Source organism: Triturus cristatus, chromosome 4_2 (genome assembly GCF_964204655.1).
Source record: "Triturus cristatus chromosome 4_2, aTriCri1.1, whole genome shotgun sequence".
NCBI classification, from domain to species: domain Eukaryota; kingdom Metazoa; phylum Chordata; class Amphibia; order Caudata; family Salamandridae; genus Triturus; species Triturus cristatus.
In genome coordinates, this window is record NC_140586.1 from 109,002,866 (window position 1) to 109,026,185 (window position 23,320).

The window sequence follows — 23,320 nt, forward strand, 5'->3', positions numbered from 1 at the left end:
ATGGAACAACATCCCAGAGGTGGACTGAACCACCATCACCCTGCACCCCAGCCCAAACACATCAACAGCCTGCAGGATTCCATCATTAACTTCAAAAGCTTTATGAATGCCTGTGTTGCCCCCCTCAAGTGCATAAAAACCACATGCAGAAGTATGTGCCCTGTCCAGGCAGGAACCATAATCCTAGTTAGGGTAATTCAGATGCACACCATAAATTAACTTGTGCTCACCCTCTAATAGTGTGGCACAGAGCAGGTAGGATTAACTTAAGAGGCAATGTGTAAATCATGTGTACAATACTTCAAATGGTAACGTAGTGAAAACACCACAAACATACTCTGCATAATTTTAGACAAATAGCATAAATAAATGAAAATGTAGTGCTTAAAAGCTTAAGGTGCCAACTAGGTCTAACTGGTCACACTAGACCAAGGTAAATCTAAACGTGCAGGCCGACTGTGATGGATTGGATACAGGGTTTAGGGACCAGCCTTTACCAACTGCAAAATACCTTAGAGGCATCCTTAATGGAGCTGAGATGTGGAAAGCAAATGGCAATGGGTTGTTGTCGAAGCAAAGACTTCAACACTATGCATTGGTTCCAAGCTGCGCAAAGTCTGAGATGCATAAGAACCTGGAGACAATGCACCACACAGTCAGTGATGTGATGTCTGTGGTCCGTGGAGCAGCAGCGATGCACTGGCATCAAGGGAGATGTACAGTTTCTGATCAGTGCGACGTTGTAGATGCATGGATTCTTGGAGTTGCAGCACTTTATACCCAATCCAAAGGCCCAGACCTGGATTGACACCACTTGGCAGGGCATGACTTGCAGCAAGCAAAGCCCAGGTGCTGTTACAGGTTGATGAGAAGTATGTGATGTCCCTAAGACATAGAACAAGGGGCAAGCCAACATGCCCTTGGACTCACTCTAGCTGAGATCAGCCCAGTCCTTCCTCAGTCAGGACAGAGGGTAGCAGGCAGCAGGACAGCATAGCACAAAAAGCAGTTCATCCAGAGCAGCAGTAAAGCAGAGTGGCAGTCCATATAGAAGCATGGCAGTCCATTTTCCTGGCAGATTTCTTCACAGGTCCAGTAGTGTACTGGTTTGGCTGGTCAAAGACCCAGTACTTATATCCAGTTGTGTCTTCAAAATGGGGGTGACTTCAAAAAAGGTTGTGGAAGTGCACAGAGGTCCTCCATCCCAACTCTGGCTCCAGACTCACTCCAGAGGGGTATGAAGCCCTCTGTGTGGGGACAGGACACAGCCTATTCAGGTGTAAGTATCAGCTCCTCCCTTCCATCCTGCCCAGGATGACTCATAAGGATATGGCTGGCCACTCAGTCACACCTAAGCTCCCTTTGTGTCTGGTTGTCCAGAAGGAATTAACAAGGTCTAACTGTCACCCATCCCAGACGTGTATTGGAGACAGACTGCAGTGATAGAGATCTAAAAGCAGAAAAATGCCATCTTTCTAAAAGTGGCATTTTCATAGGGTAATGATAAATCCGACTTTACCGGTAAAGACGATTTCTCATTACCATTCCAGTGATATGAGACATGACAGATCTACTCATTTTCAATCAGAAACTACAGCTTATAAACTGGAATAAGGAATTCCCAATGTTAACCTATGAGAGGAGTAGGCCTCACAGGTGTGAAAAATGAATTCAGGGGATTTTCACTACCAGTACATGCAAAATTTAAAAGTACATGTCCTAGCTTTTTATTACACAGCACCCTGCCCCATGGGTTATCTAGGGCCTACCCTAGGGATTACCTTTGTGTAATAAAAGGGGAGTAGAAGGCTTGCAGAGGGGTTTTAATTGCCTGGTCAACAGGGCAGTGTAAACTGCACATACAGGCTCTGCAGTGGCAGGCCTGAGACATGTTTAAAGTGCTACTTGTGTGGGTGGCAGAATCATTGCTGCCGGCCCACTAGTTGCATTTGATTTACAGGCCCTGGGCACATATAGTCCTTTCTACTAAGGACTTAGAGTTAAATTAAATATGCCAATTGTGGATAAATCGATCAAACTATGTTTTAGGGGAGAAACACATGCACTGTAGCACTGGTTAGCAGTGGAAAAGTGCTCAGAGTACTAAGGACAGGACAAAGAACTCAGCAAAATTTGAGGCAAGCAGGCAAAACGTTTGGGGGAAGACCACCCTAATGCTGACCGGTCTAGCACCTCAAGGTTCAGACCTCAAGCCAGTTAGCACACACACAATCTCAGGATGATGAAACGCCACTGAAAACAACTGGAGTGCAGATGGAGAATGAGCCAACACATTACAGAAAAAAACCTTCAAATCTGGCCAAGACAATGCCACCAACAGATCAGGAATATCAAGCGCATCGCACTTGCAGACTACATCAATCCCAGCCACCAACAGCAGCAAAGAGATCCTCATCATTGTGAAAGACTTCACTTCTAAAGCTGCTCCCTGATACCATACATGGCCATGGTCTTAGAGAACCTCATCAAGAGATGCCTTCCCAACCATCTCAGCACCCACCTCAACTGCTTGACATTGCAAAGTCAGGCTTCAAACCGAACCAGAGCACAACAACAGCCCTCATTACCACCACAGATGATGTCCACTTGATCCTGAAAATAAGAGACACAACTGCACTCATCCTCTTGTACTTCCTTGCAGCTTTTAATGCCGTCGCCCATCCTAGCCTCATCCAGCACCTACATGAGATTGAAATCCAAAAACCCACCCTCCGCTGAATCTGCTCCTTCCAGACTGACAAGACTTACGCAGTCAGTGTGACTCCTTACTCTTTGTATGCCCTCACCCTCATCTGTGGAGTGCTGCAAAGATAGCCATCCGACCCTCTCCAAAGCATCATCTGAGCCAATGTCATCAACGTCCTCTCCATCTCAGACAGCCTGTAAAAAGGTCACCATCTCTGAGACCGAGGTCACTGACTGGACGACGACCAATTGTCTCAAACTCAACACTAACAAGACAGAAGTCATGATCTTAGGGAAGAATATCTCACCTGGGGACTCTACCTGTTGACTGGATGAATTAGTACCCACCCCTAGCACTCACTCAGGGAATCTCAGGACTGTCATCAACAGCACACTGGACATGTTCTAGCAAGTCAATGATGTTATAGCATTCCAGTTCCACACTCATATGATGCTGAGGAAATTTTTAAAATGCCGGCTGAATGACACCTGCAAACTCATCACAAATGTCCTTGTCACAAGTAACCTAGACTGCGGTAACACTTCCTATGTCAGAATCAGCAAACAACTCACCAGAAGACTACAGACCATTCTGAACATAGAAGTCAAACTCACCCTCAATCTTACACTCAACACTCTCATCACACTGCACCTCAAGGAGCTCCATTGGCACCTAATACACACATGCTCACAGTTCAAACTGCTCCTGGTAGAACAGGATGCAGGTCTGCAAATGTGTCCATAAAATTAACAAACAATTACAGATGTGACCTCTGAAACTGGCCAAAATTATTTAGATCTGAACTGGAAAACAGGGCATGGTACTGCAGACATGGCATTTAGAGTTGGCAACAATCATACAAACATGGCCTCTACAGCTACATCAATATTATTTTAGTATCTTGACAAAACTCCAGTACATACTGTGTTTCATTTGGTACTGCCAAGACTTCTTAATGTGATGACCCAATTCTATATTGTGTTGTCATTACCTCCCCACAGGGAACGGGATCCCTGAATTACACAAGAAAGTTGTGGTCACTCATTTCCTCTAATGACTGCCTGTGCAAAAAGAACTTTAGCGGTTACAGAGCAATTCCTGGGTTATCTGTGGCCAAGTACTCCTAGAGTGGGTGGTCAGTAATCTACTAGGAACACTTCTGTATTGCGACAGGATTAAGACTTCGACCTGATCAAGTTTCTACAACAACATGTAACTGATAATCCTGTGCTATGACTGTGATTAACTGGTACACCGATCACACAGGCATCTATGGGGAGGCCATTTTCTCCATGTAAGCTGCATGCAGCCTACATGGAGGAAAGGAAGAGTGGGTATGACTGGTTTGGTCAGCCCTGGGTCCGATCAAACAGTCAGTGCCCCCAGAGTGGGCAAGCCACTCCTCCCCTGCCCTAGAGCAGGACCGCCCACTACCAAACCCTTCTGCTTTCTCACAGCACAAGAAGCAGAAATATAAAATGGTATTTATAATATCATTGTAAGTTTCTGCTTCTCACACTGGGAGAAAATAGTGCAGCGACGCTCCTACGCCCACATGGATGAGCTGCCACTGCCTGCTAGAGCTTGTATATGCAGTTCCTCTCACGGCTTCCATTGTTGGGTTCTCAATTGGGTTGTCCATGTGTGTTTCTCTCTTGAACAAACTTCCAAATAACATCAGGTCTACTCTGCACCCATCCACGAATAATGCAGATCAATATTAGCAGGCTGCCATACGCTACAACAGTTGTGTGTATCCTGTGGGCTATGACCGTCTGCTCCCCCATCTGTAAGGCCATGTAAATCCTGTGAACTGGTCGTTTCAGCACCTGGACAGCTACCATCGGGCTTTGAGGTTAAATGAATCCTGTGAACTGGTTCTATCAGCATATGGACAGGTCTCTGAGGCTAAATCCTGATTACAGTCGTCCTATTTAATTTCGATATTGCTGTAACTCCTGTTATCGCATAAATCTCGTTTACGATTTGTTTAATAAGCACCTGCATTGTACCAATGTACATTTCTACGGAAAAACCTGACGAAATTAATTGGGGGGATACTGCCGAGTAAAGAAGGTGCCATGCAGATTCTGTTACAGGAAGCACCAAAGTCTGCATGTTATACCCCATCTTCGTGCAATAATTGGGTGCTGCTTATCCCGTCGATGAAAAATTTGGGCTGCCAAAAATATCACATCCTTTTTCGGTCTGACTGTCATCGGAGCCGTAATGAACGAGCGTCTGGGCCTTTTCAGCACCTAGACAGCTCCCGGCACTTTCTTCTTTTTAGGGAGTCCAGTAGACCGGTCCTTCCAGCTCCTGGACAGCTCCCTCGGCATGACTACTATGAAGAGAGGGACTCTACAGCGCGTCATAGCGTGATTTTAAAGACAGTTAGCAGGCACACTAAACAGGTAAAACTGACAAGCTAGCCATATGGGTTGAACATCTTGTGGGTATTCATGTATAAGAGAAAGAGCAGCAGTTCAAAGGTTCAAATTTGTCACCATTTACCCTGCCACTGATGTATAAACCAATCACCGTACAAAACGCCATTCACAATGAGTCTCAAAAAGTCCTGCCTCATTATTATGCATGAGATAAGATTCCTTGTGCTGCTCATCCTAAATGTCTGCAAAAGCAAGGACTGAGCAGTAGACCTCCATTTTGGCATTTGCTTTCACAAAATGCTTGAGATTTTGTTCCAGCCACTGTTCCTACAGGGAAAGAGACTAGAATAAAGAAATAAAACAGACGTTCTCATAACATAGGAGCATACTGTGATCCCCTGGAGCACTGCCTGGTCTCCTACACACTGATGGCCACAGATGTGGTTCACAGCATTTGAACCTTTCATCGCGGACAACTTCCACTTTGTGAATGTGTAGCATCTGCTTTGACAGGTCTGTAATTTGATAATTGTTTGTGAACACAATTTGTAGCCACAAAGCACTGATAAACTGTAGGATGAGGAAGGCACCTATTATAGGCTCTCTTCAGATTATTAATTGCAATTATACTTTTCCAGATAGAAATACATTTCCAATTTGCATCCTAGTATTTTGTGCATTGCAGCTTTATGTGTTGCCGTCACTAAGTCTGCGATTTTGGGAATTAGAGGCCTACATCCCAAAACTCAACTCCCACACTAGACCCTGATTTCAACACCTCTTCTTTTAGTGCCTCAAGACAGATGAATTGCTGATTTATGCTACATTAATGCTCGATGCACAATGAGTGCTACCACTTTAGTCAGACCAGAAAGTGAAATTATGCCTCAGATTCTATTTCTGCCTCAGCAATGTCGTCCAATGTCTAGACCATATCTAAAATCCATTTACTTCATTACTCAGTGGAATGGAAATGACGATGCCTTGCCATGCACTGCTAATCTTGCTGCCAATAATGGTATGTTGAGTGGTAGACTAACATGCACCCTAATATCAGTAGGGGTGTGAGGAATTTGCACAGTTTGCTTTTGCATATTCATGTGAAATGTTGGTGAAATTATGCGTAATTTCCCGAACTGCCAATATGTATTTTTGTGCTATATTTTAGTAACGCAATGTGTCAATTTGTGGCACAAGGATGCTTTCAAACAAAGCCCTGCGAACAACAGCTGTTCACATTCTGTTTTTGTGTGCATTCTCTGTAAACTGCGACCCCTAATGGAAGATAATTACGGAAAGTTGCAAAGTGGTATCATTTCAGCAATTATGCGTATCAAGACCAATAAAACATGGTATTTAGCACTGATTTAAGTAGCACTCTCAAAAGTAGCACTGCTATTACAATTTCTAGTCAGATTACTATTAGTACTGCTATTTGTGATTTGACTACTGACTTGTATTGCAAGTAATGCTGCTATTAACCCTGGCCAAACTGCTTCTTTTAGGTGTACTACTACTCCCAGATCTAGTAATATAGGGCCATATGTAGGTAAAACGTGTTTTGCGATTCTCTAATTGCAATTATTAGGGAATCGCAATTAGAGAATTGCAAAACGGAATGTAGGTAGGATTAGCAAAATATTTTGCGATTCCCACCTATTCCTTATTTGCGAATCCCAAATTGAGATTCGCAAATAAGGAATACCTTGCCATTCATTCCTATGGGCTAGAAGGCCCATAGGAATGAATTGGAAGACATTCTCAATTTGCGATTCACAATTAGAGAATCGCAAATTGAGAATGCAATTTCAAGGTTGCAAGGGTGTCAATAGGACACCCTTTTGCACCCCTGAAATAAACATGTGTGCACATGTGGCGCACATACATGCGCTAAGGGCATGTATGTGCGCCACATGGCACTTTGAAAAATGCAAAAAAGTGCATCTTTCAAAGAAATAGCAAATTACCACCAATTTGAGGTTGGTGGTAATATGCGATTCCTTAAGCCAAAATCGCACAACTTGGGTGCTTCCTACATTGCATTTAAGGAATCGCAATTTGGGTTTCCTTAAATGCATTAGCAAAACAAGGAATCACAAATTTTGCGATTCCTTATTTTGCATGTGGGTTTTTATGTGCTACATAGCACACTGCCCAAATTGCGATCGCAAACGCCGAAATTCGGCGAATTTCTGCATTTGCGATCGCAATTTGGCTTCCTACATATGGCCCATATTCTTTTGTAGACTATTGAGCATATTAGAAATGTAATGTTATGACATGTAGTACTAATTTCACTAAAAGCACTGCTACCAGAATTAGTAGGATCGGTCATGCATTGCTACTCATACTAAAATAAGTATTAATATTGCATTTAATAATATTTGTTTTCAACTTGTGCTATTATTAGCGCTACTTATTATAGTCATAATGTTACTTCCACCATTACAACATATAGTTGAAATAATGTTAATGCTACCTCGGCCCCTACTACTACGAATTTTAGTAAAAACATAACTTATGTAACTAGTGGCAATACTACTGTTGGTAGAATAGCACAACAAATTGTCCTCTCATAACACCATTAGAAAAGCAACAACTTGTATTTCTACTAGTATTACAAGTACTTAGGCTAATATGTCTGCTAATGCTGGAACTAAACTTAATAGTTTTGCTATGCTAGTTTTAATTCTACTGCTGCTGCTACTACTACTACTAGTACCACTACCACTACTAGTAATTATCATATTAGAACTATTATTAGAACATTGGAATGTTGGGAGCTCCATTGAAGACAATGGAGAGCTCCCTGCTTCTACGGGCCGGTAAAGGCCCACAGAGAAACATTCCAATGTTTTACAAAGGCCTCTCGGAGCTCGAGGGGATTTAAATCCCCTTGAGCTTCGAGAAGCCTTTGTTTTATTTGTTAGAACATTCTGCCCTCTAATGGCAGAATGTTCCAATAGCCTTATAGCCCTTCGTAGCAAGGCTATACTGGCTATTAAAGTCCTGCTCCCTTGTTAAAGTCCCTCACCTTCGACTCGGGCCTTTAACGCGGGAGCGGGCCTTTAATAGCTGGTATAGCCCGCCACGGCAGGCTATAAGGCTACATTAGAACATTGGAATGTGGAGCACTTCATTGAATACAATGGAGTGCTCCGAGCTTCTACTGGCCAGTAAAGGCCCGCAAAGCAACGTTCCAATGCTGTTTTCAGAAAGGCATCTCAGAACCTGAGGAGTTTTAAACACCCTCGAACTCCGAGAGGCCATTGTTCTATTTATTAGAACATTCTTCCCTCTACTGGCAAAATGTTCTAATAGCCTTATAGCCCTTCGTAGCTGGGCTATATCGGCTATCAAAGTCCCGCTCCCTTGTTAAAGTCCCTCGCCTTCGGCTCAGGCCTTTAACGCTGTGGCGGGCCTTTAATAGCCGGTATAGCTCACTACGGCGGGCTATAAGGCTATATTAGAACATTGGAAAGTTGAGAGCTCCATTGAAGACAATGGAGTAGCTCCGGGCTGATAATGGCTTGCATAAGCCCTGAGCTCCAACATTGCAATGTTTGCCTTCAACTTTCTCCCTTTTTAATTTAGCACAATCTATCCTTATTTGGTGGATTTTTCAAATAGCCTTATAGCCCGTCTGCCACGGGCTATAGCCTATCCCTCTTAATAGGCCACCGCCTGCGGCCCAGGCCTATAACCGGGGTTCAGAGCCTTTAACAACCGCTATAACCCTCATCAGTGGGCTATATGGCTATATTAAGTGATGAACTTCAACCAGTTAACAAAGTTGGATAACCAATACCAATTCCTAGAAGCCACAAGATTCATCTGGAATGTTCTATAAAGAAGTTCAATATACGTCTACAATCCAGGAACCCAGGAGCTAGGCCATTCCAAGCGTCTCCAAAGTTTTCATTACACTGGCAAAGCCTGCATTATTTTGTTTTGTGGGACCCGGGTACAACCAGAAATGTTCTTGACTTTTCCCTCAGACCATTTTCCGGGCTCCAATCCTGAGTGGTTTTTGAATGCATGTTGTGATCTAGCACTCAAGTTTCACATAAGGTAATCAAAATATTAATTGTTATACTTTTCGGCAATTTTCGTGACATTTCACAGTTTTACATAGTTCTAAACAATTTATAAGTCATCAGCAGGAATTTCTACAAAGGTTGAAACCTGCTTAATAAATCATTGGTCATTCGATTCATGAGGCATGACCAGACGTCCCAAACTATTTCAGTCGGAACCTTTGATGACAGCCTAACTTCGTTGTCTCTATCCCTTGGGTACATTCCACTATGTTAAGCAATAATCAGAACACAGAATCTTGCATTGATTGCAGTGATTTGCACTTGAGTAGCCCAATATTCTCGTTTCACTTGATAAATTACCTGAAAGCCTTTTGTGTTGAGAGCCTTCTGGCTATCCGTGGCCACTTTGAGCTTGGAGTCCAAGACCTTCATAAGGGATTCCGTGTTCCTGACGTACTGCAGGTCTCTGTATGTCCGGAGTTCCATCACCCCCATGGATTGTGAGATGTTCTGCACCTGTGACGACAACACACGCACTATGAGAATTCCACTCAAACCCTATATAGTTATCAATGCCACTCAAGGGAGTTCTTTCCACTCTCAGCATAAACTAGTGTATTGCACTCTTGTTACATAATGACCCAATGTTTACTCTAAGTTTATGCAACCTACACCCTGGGGGGGGGGGGGGGCAAGGTTAGCACAAGAAGAGCACACGCTAGCCCCATGTTGGATAAAGGTATACGGCAGAGCGATGGAAAACTGCTCTCATCGCAAAGCAGGCAAAACGATGATACATAAGTAGTGGCCTTGCTTTCTTGATTCACAAGGTGTTGTTTATTGTTAGAGAGGCATTTCAAGTACACATTACAAAGGGAACATTCACAGGTGACGTGGGAAAGAATAAAAAAGGACGTAGTGCAAGGAGTGCTCTGTGGCGGGTGTAGAAGGAGGAGTATCACAGGGGGCAGGAGAAATGGGATTAAAGAGTGGCCAAATGCGACACCCTCTGCGCTGTGGGCTCTGTGGCAGGAGGAGGGGCAAAGGGTGTGGTACTTGGGTACCGGTAAAGGTTACACTGTGTCCAATACTTACGGGGAGGGATTTACTGAACACAGGGCAGGACTTTGGGGGGGGATGGAGAGTGGTGCAGGTAAATTAAGATAAAGGTCTAGCATTAAAAGCAGAACCACGCGGAAAGCATTCATGAAGATGTAGGTGAGTTTTTGATAAGGCCAACAACTCATCAACATTACAAAACGTCTCCATTTCACCAAAACAGACATTATGGTTCAAAACCCTAAACAACAATCAAATACCCCATTTACGGTTAGTTATGGGCATACAATGAATAAGACAAAAAACTCCTCATGGACCTCTATTTCTTTTTTTAAGAATTAATCTAAGCATGGGTTAACGTGCGCCCTGTTCTGTTTATGTTGTCGCCATCTACAAACTAAACACTGGAGATACCGCTACATTCTGATGTTCCCTGTACCCTTTAAGAACATGTGTTTTGTATGAGTGTGAATTAGTAAGAGTGGTTAGTATGTTTGGGAATGGTTTGTGTCATGCTGAGTAGGTTGTAGTTGTTCTTTCATATAAACTGTATAAAAAATACCTTTAAAAAAAATACATGTGTTCTCTACAGTGAAATGATCTGCACTGTTTTTTAGAAAGAATGGAGATTAATGTTTAATGGTCAGATAAAAAGTATAAATCATGATCAATAAACAAAATAAAAAGAAATGTTTTTATAATTAATACAAGGACTATGTATTTGTGTATCTAAGTATAAAATATACATGTATCATAAGAAGTGATTAACCCATGCTTAGATTAATTCTTAAAAAAAGAAATAGAGGTCCATGAGGAGTTTGTTGTCTTATTCATTGTTGTGCTTTCCCCTCTGACTCCGGACCTTACATGCGCATAGAGGGGGTCCCTTTATTTACAAGTAGTTATGGGCATACACCTGTTCTGTACAAAACACTCCTATTACCTCACACATGACATCAGAGATGATGCAATTTATTATATCACTGACTTTGGAAAGGGTTGCACTTTTCACATTTGTTTAATCACTGCACATGTTTAATGATTGCATTGAGATGTGGCCAGTTGTACTGCAGTCCTTCAATTACAAGTGATGCCTGTATGGCATGAATTAAGTGTGAGTAGAGCTGCAGCAGATTTTCCTCTTTATATTCTGTGCGAGCATCACTAGTCACTGCCAGCACAGTGCATTCTTACAACTATCCCACAGTAATTCCACATTTGTAAAGCGTGACTTATCAAATCAATCAAATCAAGCTTTATTCGATTAAAAGAATAATCATAAAAGCGCATTTCTAATTCATTACAATCAAGGGCAAAAAACACATAAATCTAATAGATAAAAGAGGACTAGCCTCAATATTATAAATGAATTTTTACAGTACAGTTTCTTACATAATAATAGTCTTCTATATTTACAAACAGACTTTAAAAACGAAGTAACCGATGAAGTTATAAGCTCTTCCCCCAGGGATTGCATAACTAAAAAGGCTGGACGACATTGTTTCATCCCTAGTGTTTTAAGCACTGGAACTATCCACCCCTAAGGGTATCCAGGTGTTAGGGGGTGTGGGGGAGATTAAGTGAGCTATTGCCCAGAATCACATGATGCTGAGATGAGCTGCCGCCAGCACTGGCGAATGAACTGTGATCCCCACTCTCCGGAGTCAGCCGCTCTGGCTGCTGCGCCACACCTCTCCCTCTCAGCAAATGATACCAGTCCAAATGACCACCGTAAGATCATAAAGCATTTCTCTGGCCCTTGCCATACTCAACCTATACATGAAACTTCATGACATCTTCCGGATGGTAGAAGCATAAAGAGCAATCAGGGTACCTGTATCTACCTGAAAGTTTCATCTGACAATCACATTTTTCATCTGAATTAATGCTTCACAACTATTCATGCCTGGTCATCGATTACTCACGTTAAGATTTATTTCACAGAAGCAGAACCTGTTCTGCGCTGCATCCAAATACCCAAGCGCACTCTCTTTAACCCCTTCAGTGCCCATGACGAGCTGGACTCGTCATGGGCCGCGGTGGCGCTGTGCCCATGACGAGTCCAGCTCGTCATAGACCCCGCCCGCTAATACAACGGCCGGCACAGGGCGGGGAAAGGGGCGGGCACTGAAGGGGTTAAATGTGTCAAAGCTCTTCACTGCGTAGGCCCCTTTTATATCCACAAACTGCTCCTCTCCCAAGCAGACATGGACCACCACTCTGGCTCTAACGGATGCCTAACCTTTCAGGTAGCAAAGTCTTAGAAATCTCTGCCTTTAGAAATGAGTCACCTTTCTAATGTTCTAGTGCTCTCTGGATTCAAGAAACAATGAAAGAACTGGCTCTTGAAGTAGGAATCCATTATTCAACTTAGGTGATCTATTGTAGGTCGTTAGCAACAGGACACCGCAAGGTTATCCTGGGTTCTAGAATTACACAAACAAATAAATAAACGAATACATAAGTAATAGTAGACAATGTCAATTACAAGAGTTGCCAATAGCAATGAAGCTCGACAGATTCACCCCTGAAGTTGCTGAAAGCTCCATGTCTCTCAGATGTACTATTAATAGCAGCCTCAGGACTAAGACCCACATCACCAAGAAAGCTCTCACAGTTTGGCACCATTTCTCGCTGATCCGGAGTGCAGTGGTTCCAGAGCCCTACTTCTAAACTGCTGTTCTAACACCATTGTCAACCCTTTTGGATGGCAGGAACTCACTGCTTGCTGGCACACACCTGATTCCACTAAATATTGCCCCCCAAGTGGCTGCAAGATTCATCAAGAGTGAGAGCCGGTTCAACACAATTATACCTACAAAGGGGCATATTATCAAGCCAGGCGATAAAATTATCGCCACTTTAGCGGCAGAAAACTGCCGCTAAAGCGGCGATAATGGGCTTGATAATATGCTCTATGGAATTCCAATTGAAGCTCTGGTTAGATATCATTCACATCTAACATGGCCTTCAATTGGAATTTCATAGAGCATATTACCAAGCCCATTATCGCCGTTTTAGCGGCAGTTTCCTGCCGCTAAAGCGGCGATAATTTTATCGCCTTTGATAATATGCCCCATAGCTGTTGAAGGCTCGCATTGCCTTCGAGATCTGCTACATTATCTTCCAAACAGTCATCTATAATATCACGGTCCCTGCTAGGGAGGACCAAAATCTATGGTGCCAACGCAACACACACATACTTGACCACATTAGGCTCGAGATCAAGAAGAAAAAACCCAGAAGAACCATGGAGCATATCAGCAACACCCGGCAATAATTATCGCTAAGCGCACTTAGCGCTAGGATAATTATCGCCGGCTAGCGTGGATTTTTATCGCTGAGATAGCGTGCTATTAGAACGCTTATCTCAAAAGCGATAAAAATCCTAGCGCTAACTGCCTAACGTGAGATTATCGCTGGAAACCCAGCGATAATCTCACGAAATGTGGCGTTAGCTTGTTGATAGGGACTCACAAACTTAGCCATGATATCCACCTTCCATAGGATATCATGGCTAAGTCAGTCCTGAAGCAGGCGTAAGGAAAGTAGCGATAACAGGGGTTATCGCTACTTTTCCTGCCGCTATGCTTCATAGCATGGGGCTTGATGATAGGAGAAATGTCGCTTACCGACATTTCTCCTGTCATGTCAGGTCGGGAACACCCACTTTGCCATTCATTAGAGATGCAAAGCTGGGCGTTAAGAATAGAAGCGCTAAAGCAATTGCCCTTGCTAATTAGGCAATAAAATTATCGCCGCTTTTCAAAAGCGGCGATAATTTTCTATCGCCAGGTTGTAGATATGCCCCCATTTTTTTCTGCTGAGCAATGTGTATTGGAAATAAGCAACAGCACTCCTCAGCTTCAGCAAAGATATAAAGAACAACCTCACAAATAAATCACCCGCATCCACACGATGCAAAACTCACTGTAATGGCAGCTAAGAAGTGCTACTTCCCGCCTTAACCAGACTGAGACTTGCAGTTCCACTCTAGCTCCCTCTCCCTCACTTCCCCACATGATGCACTCTGCGCCACTACTGCACAGCTAGGTCTGTGCTTCTTAAGTAGGTTTGTACACAAAAAAAGATATCCGTCGCTGGTTGAGGTTCATGCTCTAACTACAATTCAGAACCAATAAAAACAAGCATTGGCATAGCCAATAGGTCTCGCCTTTGGGACCTTATAAGTGTTTAGCCATGCAACAGTTGCATAACTAAACACTTATAAGGTCCCAAAAGCGAGACCTATTGGCTATGCCAATGCTTGTTTTAACTGCTGCAATCTATTAAAGAGAACATCAAAGCGGCGCGATCAAACATCAAAGCGGCCGCGAAAGTGAAAGTAATCGCGGTAAAGCGCGATGCACGCACCCGCGCACATGCACTGTAGCTCTAGGCTGGCCTGGTAGCACGTTTTGGAGCCCTCACAAAATGTGTCGCCAGGCCAGCGCATGCGCTGGGTCAGGCGAGACCTAAAAAACAGCTCATGGGCTAGTGAATTAGAACCCCGTGATGGAGGACACCAGGGCTAAGGTTTGTGTTGTCAGAGCTGTGTGGATGGGTCGGTACTTGAAGGTAGGATGTTTGCAGACCTGGACAAGGGATGCTTCCAGGCCTATATAGGAAGCTGGGTTCTGGAAGGTAGTATTAAGGGGAAGCAGGACTGTAGGCTGCTAGCAGAGCTGTGTAGAGGTTCTGGCTTGGGGTACAGACCAGAACTAGGGCTGTGTGTACAGTGGGCTACCTGCTAGAAGCCAAGATCATTTTGAACTAACACATGGCAGTTCTTTGAAGGAGTATGGGCTGGAAGGGAGAATTTGTTTGGGTGAGGGCTGGAGATTGTAGGAAGAGCAGGGATTAAATTGCGCCGGTGTTTAACTTCAACAATTGTGGGCGCTGGCACTCATATTTCAAGACCAGGACCTGCTTTCATTGTCAGGCTTCGATCTAAGGGCAGAGGGAGAAAGAGAGAAAAGGGAGACAAAATGAGGAGGAAAACAGCAGGCTGAGAGTTACTAAGGGGAACACAGGTATGAAAATGTATCTGCAAGGGTGAGATAAATATTGGTGGGCGAAATTCACATAATTTGCTCAATTTGCATAACTAAGTGAAGTTTTAGGAAATTTATGTGAAATTACCCGAAATGCAAATCTGTCACATACCGCTAAATTTTAGATTGCATTGCATTTTGACGTCAATTTTTGACGTGAGGCTGCGTTTTGCAGTAAAACATAATGGAAAATCACAAGCTGGCCATTCATGTTATTCATGTGTATTCATGGTAAAATATTCCAGCGAACACTACAAAATTGCATGGTGTGGTATAGTGGCGCAATTTTGGAAATATTGCGAATTGTGCATAAAAAGCGCAACAAAATTCTCCAAGTTATGCAAATTACTCCATTGTCTTTAAAACTTTGGCCAAACCTGGAGATAAAGAGGTAGCAAGCATAGGATTGTGGAAGGAAGAGGCACGAGGTAATGCAGAACTTGGAAGTCTTTGTATTCTGCACAACAAGGAAATGGCTCTTCAGAAATACTGTGGGGCAGATTTACAAGAAAGTGACGCATCTGTACAGATCCATCACTTTCCCTGCGCCACCCTTAGAAACCCTTGCGCCACCATAGATGTGCTGTATTTACAATACGGCGCACTATGGCGCAAGGATTGACAGATGCGTCAGAAATTCTGACACAACTGTTGACGGAAAAGTCACGCATTTGCTGGAGTCGTGTTGCAAGCACGACGCAACTCCAGCAATGCGCGTTGAGGCCTATTCCCACTGCACTGCGTCACTACTTGCGCCAGCTTGAAGCAGGCGTAAGGTTTTGATGCAGTGGCGTCCTAAAAGTGGCGCAGTGAAATCTTGTAGATTTCGCTGCGTCACTTTTCGGAGGCCTTCCTGCGTGGGAACGCCCACCTTGCATACATTACACCTGACACAGGTATAATGTGACGCAGGGCTTTACAACGTGACGTATCTCCCTAGATGCGACACGTAAATAGGCCGCATTGTTTGCGCTGCTGTTGCGTCAAAAAAGTGATGCAAGGGGCTTGTAAATCTGCCCCTTTGTCCCCTGCAACTTTAACTGTGGTGATGATGTGCTCGATTTCCAAACTGAATGTCAGTAGATGTGCAGTTAAGGGCTGTGGGCTTTTAGAAGAGTGTTGCTTGTGAACTATACACGCTGATAGGAAGACCCAGAAGTAGGCCTGGGCAGCAAATTCCGTTCCGCTCGCGGAATTTGCGTAATTTCGCGTTCCGCGGAGAACGCGAAATTGCGCAAGAGTCTGCTTTCCGCGATTTCGCGAAATTTTTGCTTGTTCGCGTTGTCAAAATGCATGTTCGCGAGATATTTCTCCTCGAGCACGCAAACATCAATTGCGAACAGGAAAAAAGCATCGCGAACAAGCAATTCCGCGTGTTCGCGGAATTTCTGCGTGTTCGCGGAGATTTTTACCGTTTCGCGGAGATTTGCGTAACGCAATTACGCAAATTACGCCCACCCCTACCCAGAAGGCAAGTGGGTGCCAACAGCTACTTTATCAAAGAACAAGTTACAAGCAAGGGGACCCCATCAGTAGCTAGAATGGAACAAAGTCAGCCTCCAGCTGTAGAGAGGAACTCCAGCTGACAGGGACAGTACACTCACACTAGCGACATTACACATTTCACATGACTCACAGCAATCCACACCAGACTAGAATTGAAGACACAGCGGGCTAGAACAGAAAACGCGATACCTCTTAAAGATATGTGTGGGGAAGAGGCTGGAATGCAGAACTGATGGGCATCAGAGTTAAGGATTGTTTTTTTATAAGATAAAATTATTGCCATCAGGTGATATGGTCAGTCAAGCGATGAATGGACAGTGCACATTGATGATCGACAGACAAGACAGTGCTTGAGTAAAGTCTCCTTGCCTTTTAATAATAACACAATCAATGAGAGCCCTAAAGTATTTGCACAATACCACTAGCAAATGACCAAAACCAGGGCCACCAACTGTGCGTCCCTGCTATACATAAGGTAACAGTTAGAGAAAACTGTGCCGGACCTCACTGCTATACTGTTGCGGTAAATATGCGTTGGCATTGACATTCATGTCTATGGCACATGAGGAAGGGGGGGTACCATAAAAGTGGAGAAAGACAACAGCAAGCGGGAAAGAAAGTCGCAATCAGGGGTCACTTTCAAGGCGGCTCCATAAGCCAGGATGGCAAAGTATGGGCTATTTGTCCCCTCCAAATACAGTCTCTTCCACGTGGCCGTCCTCGTCTGCTGGAACAGCAGAGGGGGGCAGCCAATCCAATGGGTGCATACACCTGAGCCTCCAGCTGGGGTTGGGAAAGCTGTGAGTATGGTAGCTGGTCTTGGCATGTACTGTGTGGTAGGCTCTCCTGGAGGTGTGTTGTCCTTTTTATTGTGAGCCTGCAATCGTTCAATGAGCTCGCTCCACCTGTACGCAATGGAGAATGTGCACAGCCCTCTCAGCTCTTCAGTGTACAATGACTGGGGTTCCACCATCAGCCATTATTGCAGTGCATTCTGCCATTTGGTTAGGGAAGGGGAAATAGCTCTCTTCCATGGCATGGTTAACGCGTGTCGTGTTAACAGGAGGACTATGTCAGTCAGTCTAGACGTTTCTCTGTCAGTCTTGGATCTCTTGAATAGTGCCAATATAAAAATCTCAGGGGGGTGTGGGTCGGGTGCTCCCAGTACAGTAGTTATTTGAACAGTCACCCAAACAGGTACCAATGCCCAAGTTTCAAGCAATCTGCCCAGTTCTCCAGCATTATGTGCCGACATGGCATGCAGCAGTGGTGATAGAGTCCTGTTGAATGACATCTGTGTCCACCATCACATCAGCAAGGAATGGACTTACAAAGTGGATGCATTAAAGCCTATAGTGTAACAGGTGACAAACTTATATTATGGCATTTATCTGTAAAATAATGATCATTACCAAGAGTCAAGGGCCCAGGTGCCCCAGCCCGTCCTTCCCCCTGCCCCTGCCCCACCAACCACAGTCAAAGCTATGTGAGGTACAGACTTAACATAATGTAGAAATAAAAAGAGAGGACCCCTGCCCATGCACATCTGGACAGACTTCCCCAACTGTCCGTCCATGAGACCACTAATCAGCAGCAAGCAGTAAAGTCTACACGCTCCAATCAGGGGCATGTAGCAAGTAAGGAGAAGCATGGAAGCAGGCTGCCAGCTGTATATGCAAGCTCCACACAGATCTGCCTGTTTGGCGCATAATTAAGAATGCCCCTGTGGGAGTTCTAATCACTGGTGATACACCATAATGCAATCCACTCTTATGGCAGCAGTCCAGAGTGGGCACCTCCAAGTACAGTAGCCACTTCCAAATCCCTACCTTATAAAGTTTGGTGGGGCCAAACCTTCAACACCTCGGCCATAGGGCTTCTAGCCTCAGAGTCAAAAAAGTGCAAATCAGCATCCCAGTCAGTAAGTATCATTACCTCCAAGGATCAAAGTAGGGCCTCTACAGTTTGTGGAGTTACCAGGGCAAGGAGCTGAGAACCATAGAGGTCCTCACGATCATCTGCTGGTGTGCCCTCCAAGAATGAAGATTAACGGTCAGGCATGTTATCGGGGGAGCGGAAAATAAACTCAGTTGCCCCAAGAACCTGTCAGTGATCCACAAGTATGTGCCACATGCCGGTACCTGCAGGGACCGGTTAACAATGCACAGCTGCTCCATCGGGATTGAGTTCTGGTAGTACATGGCGAGTTTTCTGCCTTGTATGTGTGGTAATGAGCTTGTACTGTTCCACTTAATCTCAGTTGCTCTCCGCAATGTTGCAGGGAACAAAAGCATATACCCGAGTGCCATTTCTAGGAGCTTCTTCTTGATCTGGAGGAACGTGAAGCATTTATGTTGTACCATCAAAGTGTAGTTTGGAAATATCATCACATTAGTTTTCTTTATTTGGAACACTTCTCACCACTTTCAGCACCATATCTCGATCTCTAAAGTTTAGAATACACTCCACTATTAGCAGGATGCACTTCCAGGAGGGGACTCGTACACATGAAATCTATGACAGTGCTCCACTGCAAAGAAAGATGAGAGACTTCTTTCTGGAACCAGTTTTCAATTTATTTCATGGGGTACTGCCCTTCAGTGCACTCCGGCGAAGCCAACAATACGCAAGTTAATGCGGCACACATGCCCCTCAGCGCCTTCAGGTCTTTTTTATTTATTTATTTTATATATAAAGTTTTGTATAGCACGAACGTGACCCTAGTGGGTATGAGAGCGCTTTACGTGATAGGTACTAGTGTATTATTTGGTCTGAGAAAAAAGAAAACACAAAAAACAGGAAATACATGCGTGAAGAATCAAACAAAAAATAAAGTATAATAGAATAACACAGATTCATCTAGAATAAAGACAGTAATAGTAGGGGATAAGCTCCCTGGTAGTTTGCTGACTTATATCAGTGAGATCGGTATATTGTCTTAAAGTAAAAACTTCCTTAGTAGTAAAGATTTGGCTTCTTTTTTGAAGGAGGAGGTAGAGGATATTAGGTGAACATCGGTGGTAGTGAGTTCCATATCTTGGGAGCAATAGCCGAGAATGCACTCGTTTTTTTTTGTGTGAGTACGTTGGGGTTTCAGCAGCGGGTGAGTGCGCTTCATGATTTTCTGTTGCCCCCTGATTTTTCTAGCTTTTGAGCCAAGTAACTGGGGGTATTGTAGTGTAACGCCCTATGCGTAATGCAGACAATCTTCAGCTGAATTATTGCCTCATATGGTAGCGAGTTTAGTGCTTTTAGATCCGGGGAGATGTGTGTGTTTCTTTTTGTTCCAAGGACCAGTCTGGCTACCGTGTTGAGGGATGCTCTTAGAGGGGCCAGTTTGTATCGAGGTAGGCCACATAGTGTGGCACTACCATAATCCAGTCTGGGTAACACTAGGGCTTACACCGTTTGTTTTAGATCTTCTTGTGGTAGAAAGAGTTTAAGTTTCGCAGGATGCTTAGTTGATGATTCTCTCCTTTAGTGGCTGCGTTGATGTGATCCTGCATATTTAGGTGTTTTTCTAATGTGACACCTAATGATCTAGCAGAGTCCATGATGTAGGGTGAGTATTTGAGGGCTGTAACATGTTTCAACCAAAGATCGATGTTGGGGCTGTGTTTCAGTGGGGAGATGGGAAGAAATTTGTTTTGGCAGCGTTGAGTTTGAGATGGTTAACCGTAAGCCACAGGTGTGTGTTTTGTAAGACGGAATTGAGGGATATGATGTCCTCTGGGGAGGCGATTTTGAGATGCAGCTGAGTGTCATCAGCATACATGTGGTATTGGATATTGGAAGATTTTAGGAGGTAAACCAGTGGTTCAAGGAATAGGTTAAATAGAATGGGAGAAAGAACTGAGCCTTGAGGAACACCGAGCGTGATCACATGGGGCTTAGATAGCTATTGTTTCATTTTGACTCTTAGGGATCTGTTTTGGAGGAAGGAAGCGAACCATTGAAGTACGACCCCTGATAGACCCACCCTCTGTTCCAGGAATTTCAATAGATTATCATGTTTGATGGTATCAAAGGCAGCTGATAAATCAAGCAATATCAGGAGGCATGATTCATTTAGATCTAGCATTTTTAGTATGTCATCCACTATCTAAGTAAGTGCAGATTCGGTGCAGTGATCTTGACTGAATTCTCATTGGTGTTGGTCAAGGAGTTGATATTGGATTATGTGGTTGCATAGATGACTCTGTACACATTTTTCTAAGAGCTTTGCCAGGGTAGAGATGTTGGAGATGGGTCAGTAGTTGTTTGGATCAGAGCAGTCTGCTGTAGTGTTTTTTTAAAATGGGAGTTATTTGACCTACTTTTAGGCAGTTAGGGATAGTGCCTTGATGTAGTGATCTGTTTACAATCTTGGTCCATAGAGGGATAACACAGGATTTGATTTCCTTGAGTATGCGAGGAGATAGTGGGTCCCTGAAGTGATTAGATGGGTTTAAGGAGGAGAGAATTTTGTACACGTCGTGTTTGTTGATTGGGGAGAAGGAGTTGCAGGAGGCATAGTTTTTTGAGGGAGGCCAGGGTGTTTCATTCCCTTCCGTGATCTGGGAGGTATACGAGAAATTACAAGGGGTAGTTGGTAGTAGGTCCTTTTCTAGTTGAAACTCGTTTCCTATCTTTGAAGTTTTTTCTTTGAAGAAGGTGGCCATTTCTTCGCAGTTTGGCATGGGGCTGGTCCTGGAGACTGTGGCATTGTATGTGTTACGTGATTGCTGCTTGACTATTTCAAATAGTTTTTTTTGCCTATTTCTGGCTTGGTCAAGTTGTATTCCTAAAGGAATTAGCTTTCTCTTGCCTTATTGTTATATTGTAACTATTCCTCATTGTTCTTAGTAGACTTTTTAGAAATTCTAGGGATGGCGATGATCTCCAGGCTCTTACTGCTGTTCTAAGATTACGTCTTTCTGTGTTCAAGTTGTCGTTGAACCATGGTTTTGAGTTTTTATTTGATATGTTTTTCTGATGCAGAGGCGCGATGGAAACCATGACTTTCAATATGAAAGTTTTATAGTAGTCAGTGGCCTCATTGACATCCTCCATGTTGGTCTGTGGGATCAAGGTTTTATTGCATAGGGTAGCTAGATCATTTTGGTTTATATTACGAAGATCCCTTTTCCATTGCTTTATTTTCTTTGGTTGTACATGCTTAGGGATCTCCTTTAGATTGATGACAAAGGTGATGCAATAGTGGTCTGTCCAGTCACAGGGGCTGATAGATTCTAGAGAAATTGTGTCGGATTTTTGAGATAATAAGTTCCAGGGTCTCCCCCTTGTTATGTGTTGGCCTGTCACAAATTTGGGATAGCTCATGGTTTAATAGAAACGTTTTTAGGTTATTCACTGAGTGGTCGTTGAGGTAATTCCAGTGTAGATTGATATTGCCCAGGAAGATCTGGGGTCCTTGAGTATTGTCATTCATTGTGATGATTTCAATGATTTGTTCAATGAATAATGAGTTATCATCCGGGGGATGATATATGGTATGTATGTTACAGATGGAGGTCTGCCCTCTGGAGCATGGGTGCTCTGCAATCCCTTCAGGTGCCAGGCCTGCTTCATACCCCCCTCAACTGTATGCCAAAAAGTGAGAGAAGGAGGGCATGAGCTACCAACTGAGGCCCGAGCACAAGGGCAGAGTACTGTCTCCTATAAAATCCCCATGGGGTCCCCTCAATTTAGACCTTTTGTGCAGGTTAGTGCGGGGAATCACTACAGCGAGCAAGTCCGGCACCCCCAATGACCTGTCGGCAGCTTTTGATACGGTCTCACATAACATCTTAGTGGACCGTTTAGCTGCCGCGGGGGTAGATGGGACAGCTCTGACCTGGCTGAGAAACTTTCTTAGAGACAGACACCAAATTACAGTATTGGGCCAGTATCAATCTGAAGCAAAGGCCCTCAGCTCTGGAGTTCCCCAGGGTTCGAGTTTAAGTCCCATACTATTTAATCTGTACTTGGTTCCCCTGATAGAATTGATCGCTTCTTTCCAGATCAGTACCATCTCGTATGCTGACGACACCCAGCTTATCCTAGTATTAGACAGGGATCGAGCTGGTGCCGAAGAAAATCTCAAAGAGTGCCTAGCCGCAACATTTAAATGGATGACAGACAATCATCTTAAATGTAATGCCGATAAGACGGAAATTCTTCCGGTCAGAAAAGAAAATCTGTTTTCCCCGAAAGGTTGTTGGCCTGATGGTGAGGTAACTCCTCCCAATACCATCACATCAGTCCGGAACTTAGGCATTAAATTTGACAACCAGCTGTCCTTTAAACAACAAGCTGTTGCGGTAGCTGGCACATGTTTTCACATAACCAAAACCTTGAGAAAGTTCTTTGATTTTTTGCCGTTGTCAGCCAGAAAAACTGCAATAGTTTATACGCAGGAACCAGCAGATCGGTACTCCACAGATTACAAATGGTCCAACATGCAGCGGCCCGCCTAGTATTAGGCTGGCCTCGAAGATCATCAGCTTCTGCAGCAATGGATGCATTACACTGGCTACCAATTGCAAAGAGAATTCTTTTTAAGGTCCTCTTGATTACCTTTAG

The 23,320-nt window shown here is 43.9% G+C and overlaps 1 protein-coding gene across 2 annotated transcripts in view; it reads right to left on the minus strand.

The window, feature by feature from the left end:
* OLFM2 (olfactomedin 2) overlaps positions 1-23,320 on the minus strand; it is a 976,052-nt gene that overhangs the window by 156,945 nt on the left and 795,787 nt on the right. For both annotated transcript variants that reach the window (XM_085600732.1, XM_085600731.1), the window contains exon 3: positions 9,498-9,653. In XM_085600732.1, the coding sequence (XP_085456858.1) occupies positions 9,498-9,653 (156 nt within the window). The remainder of the gene's footprint in view (positions 1-9,497; positions 9,654-23,320) is intronic.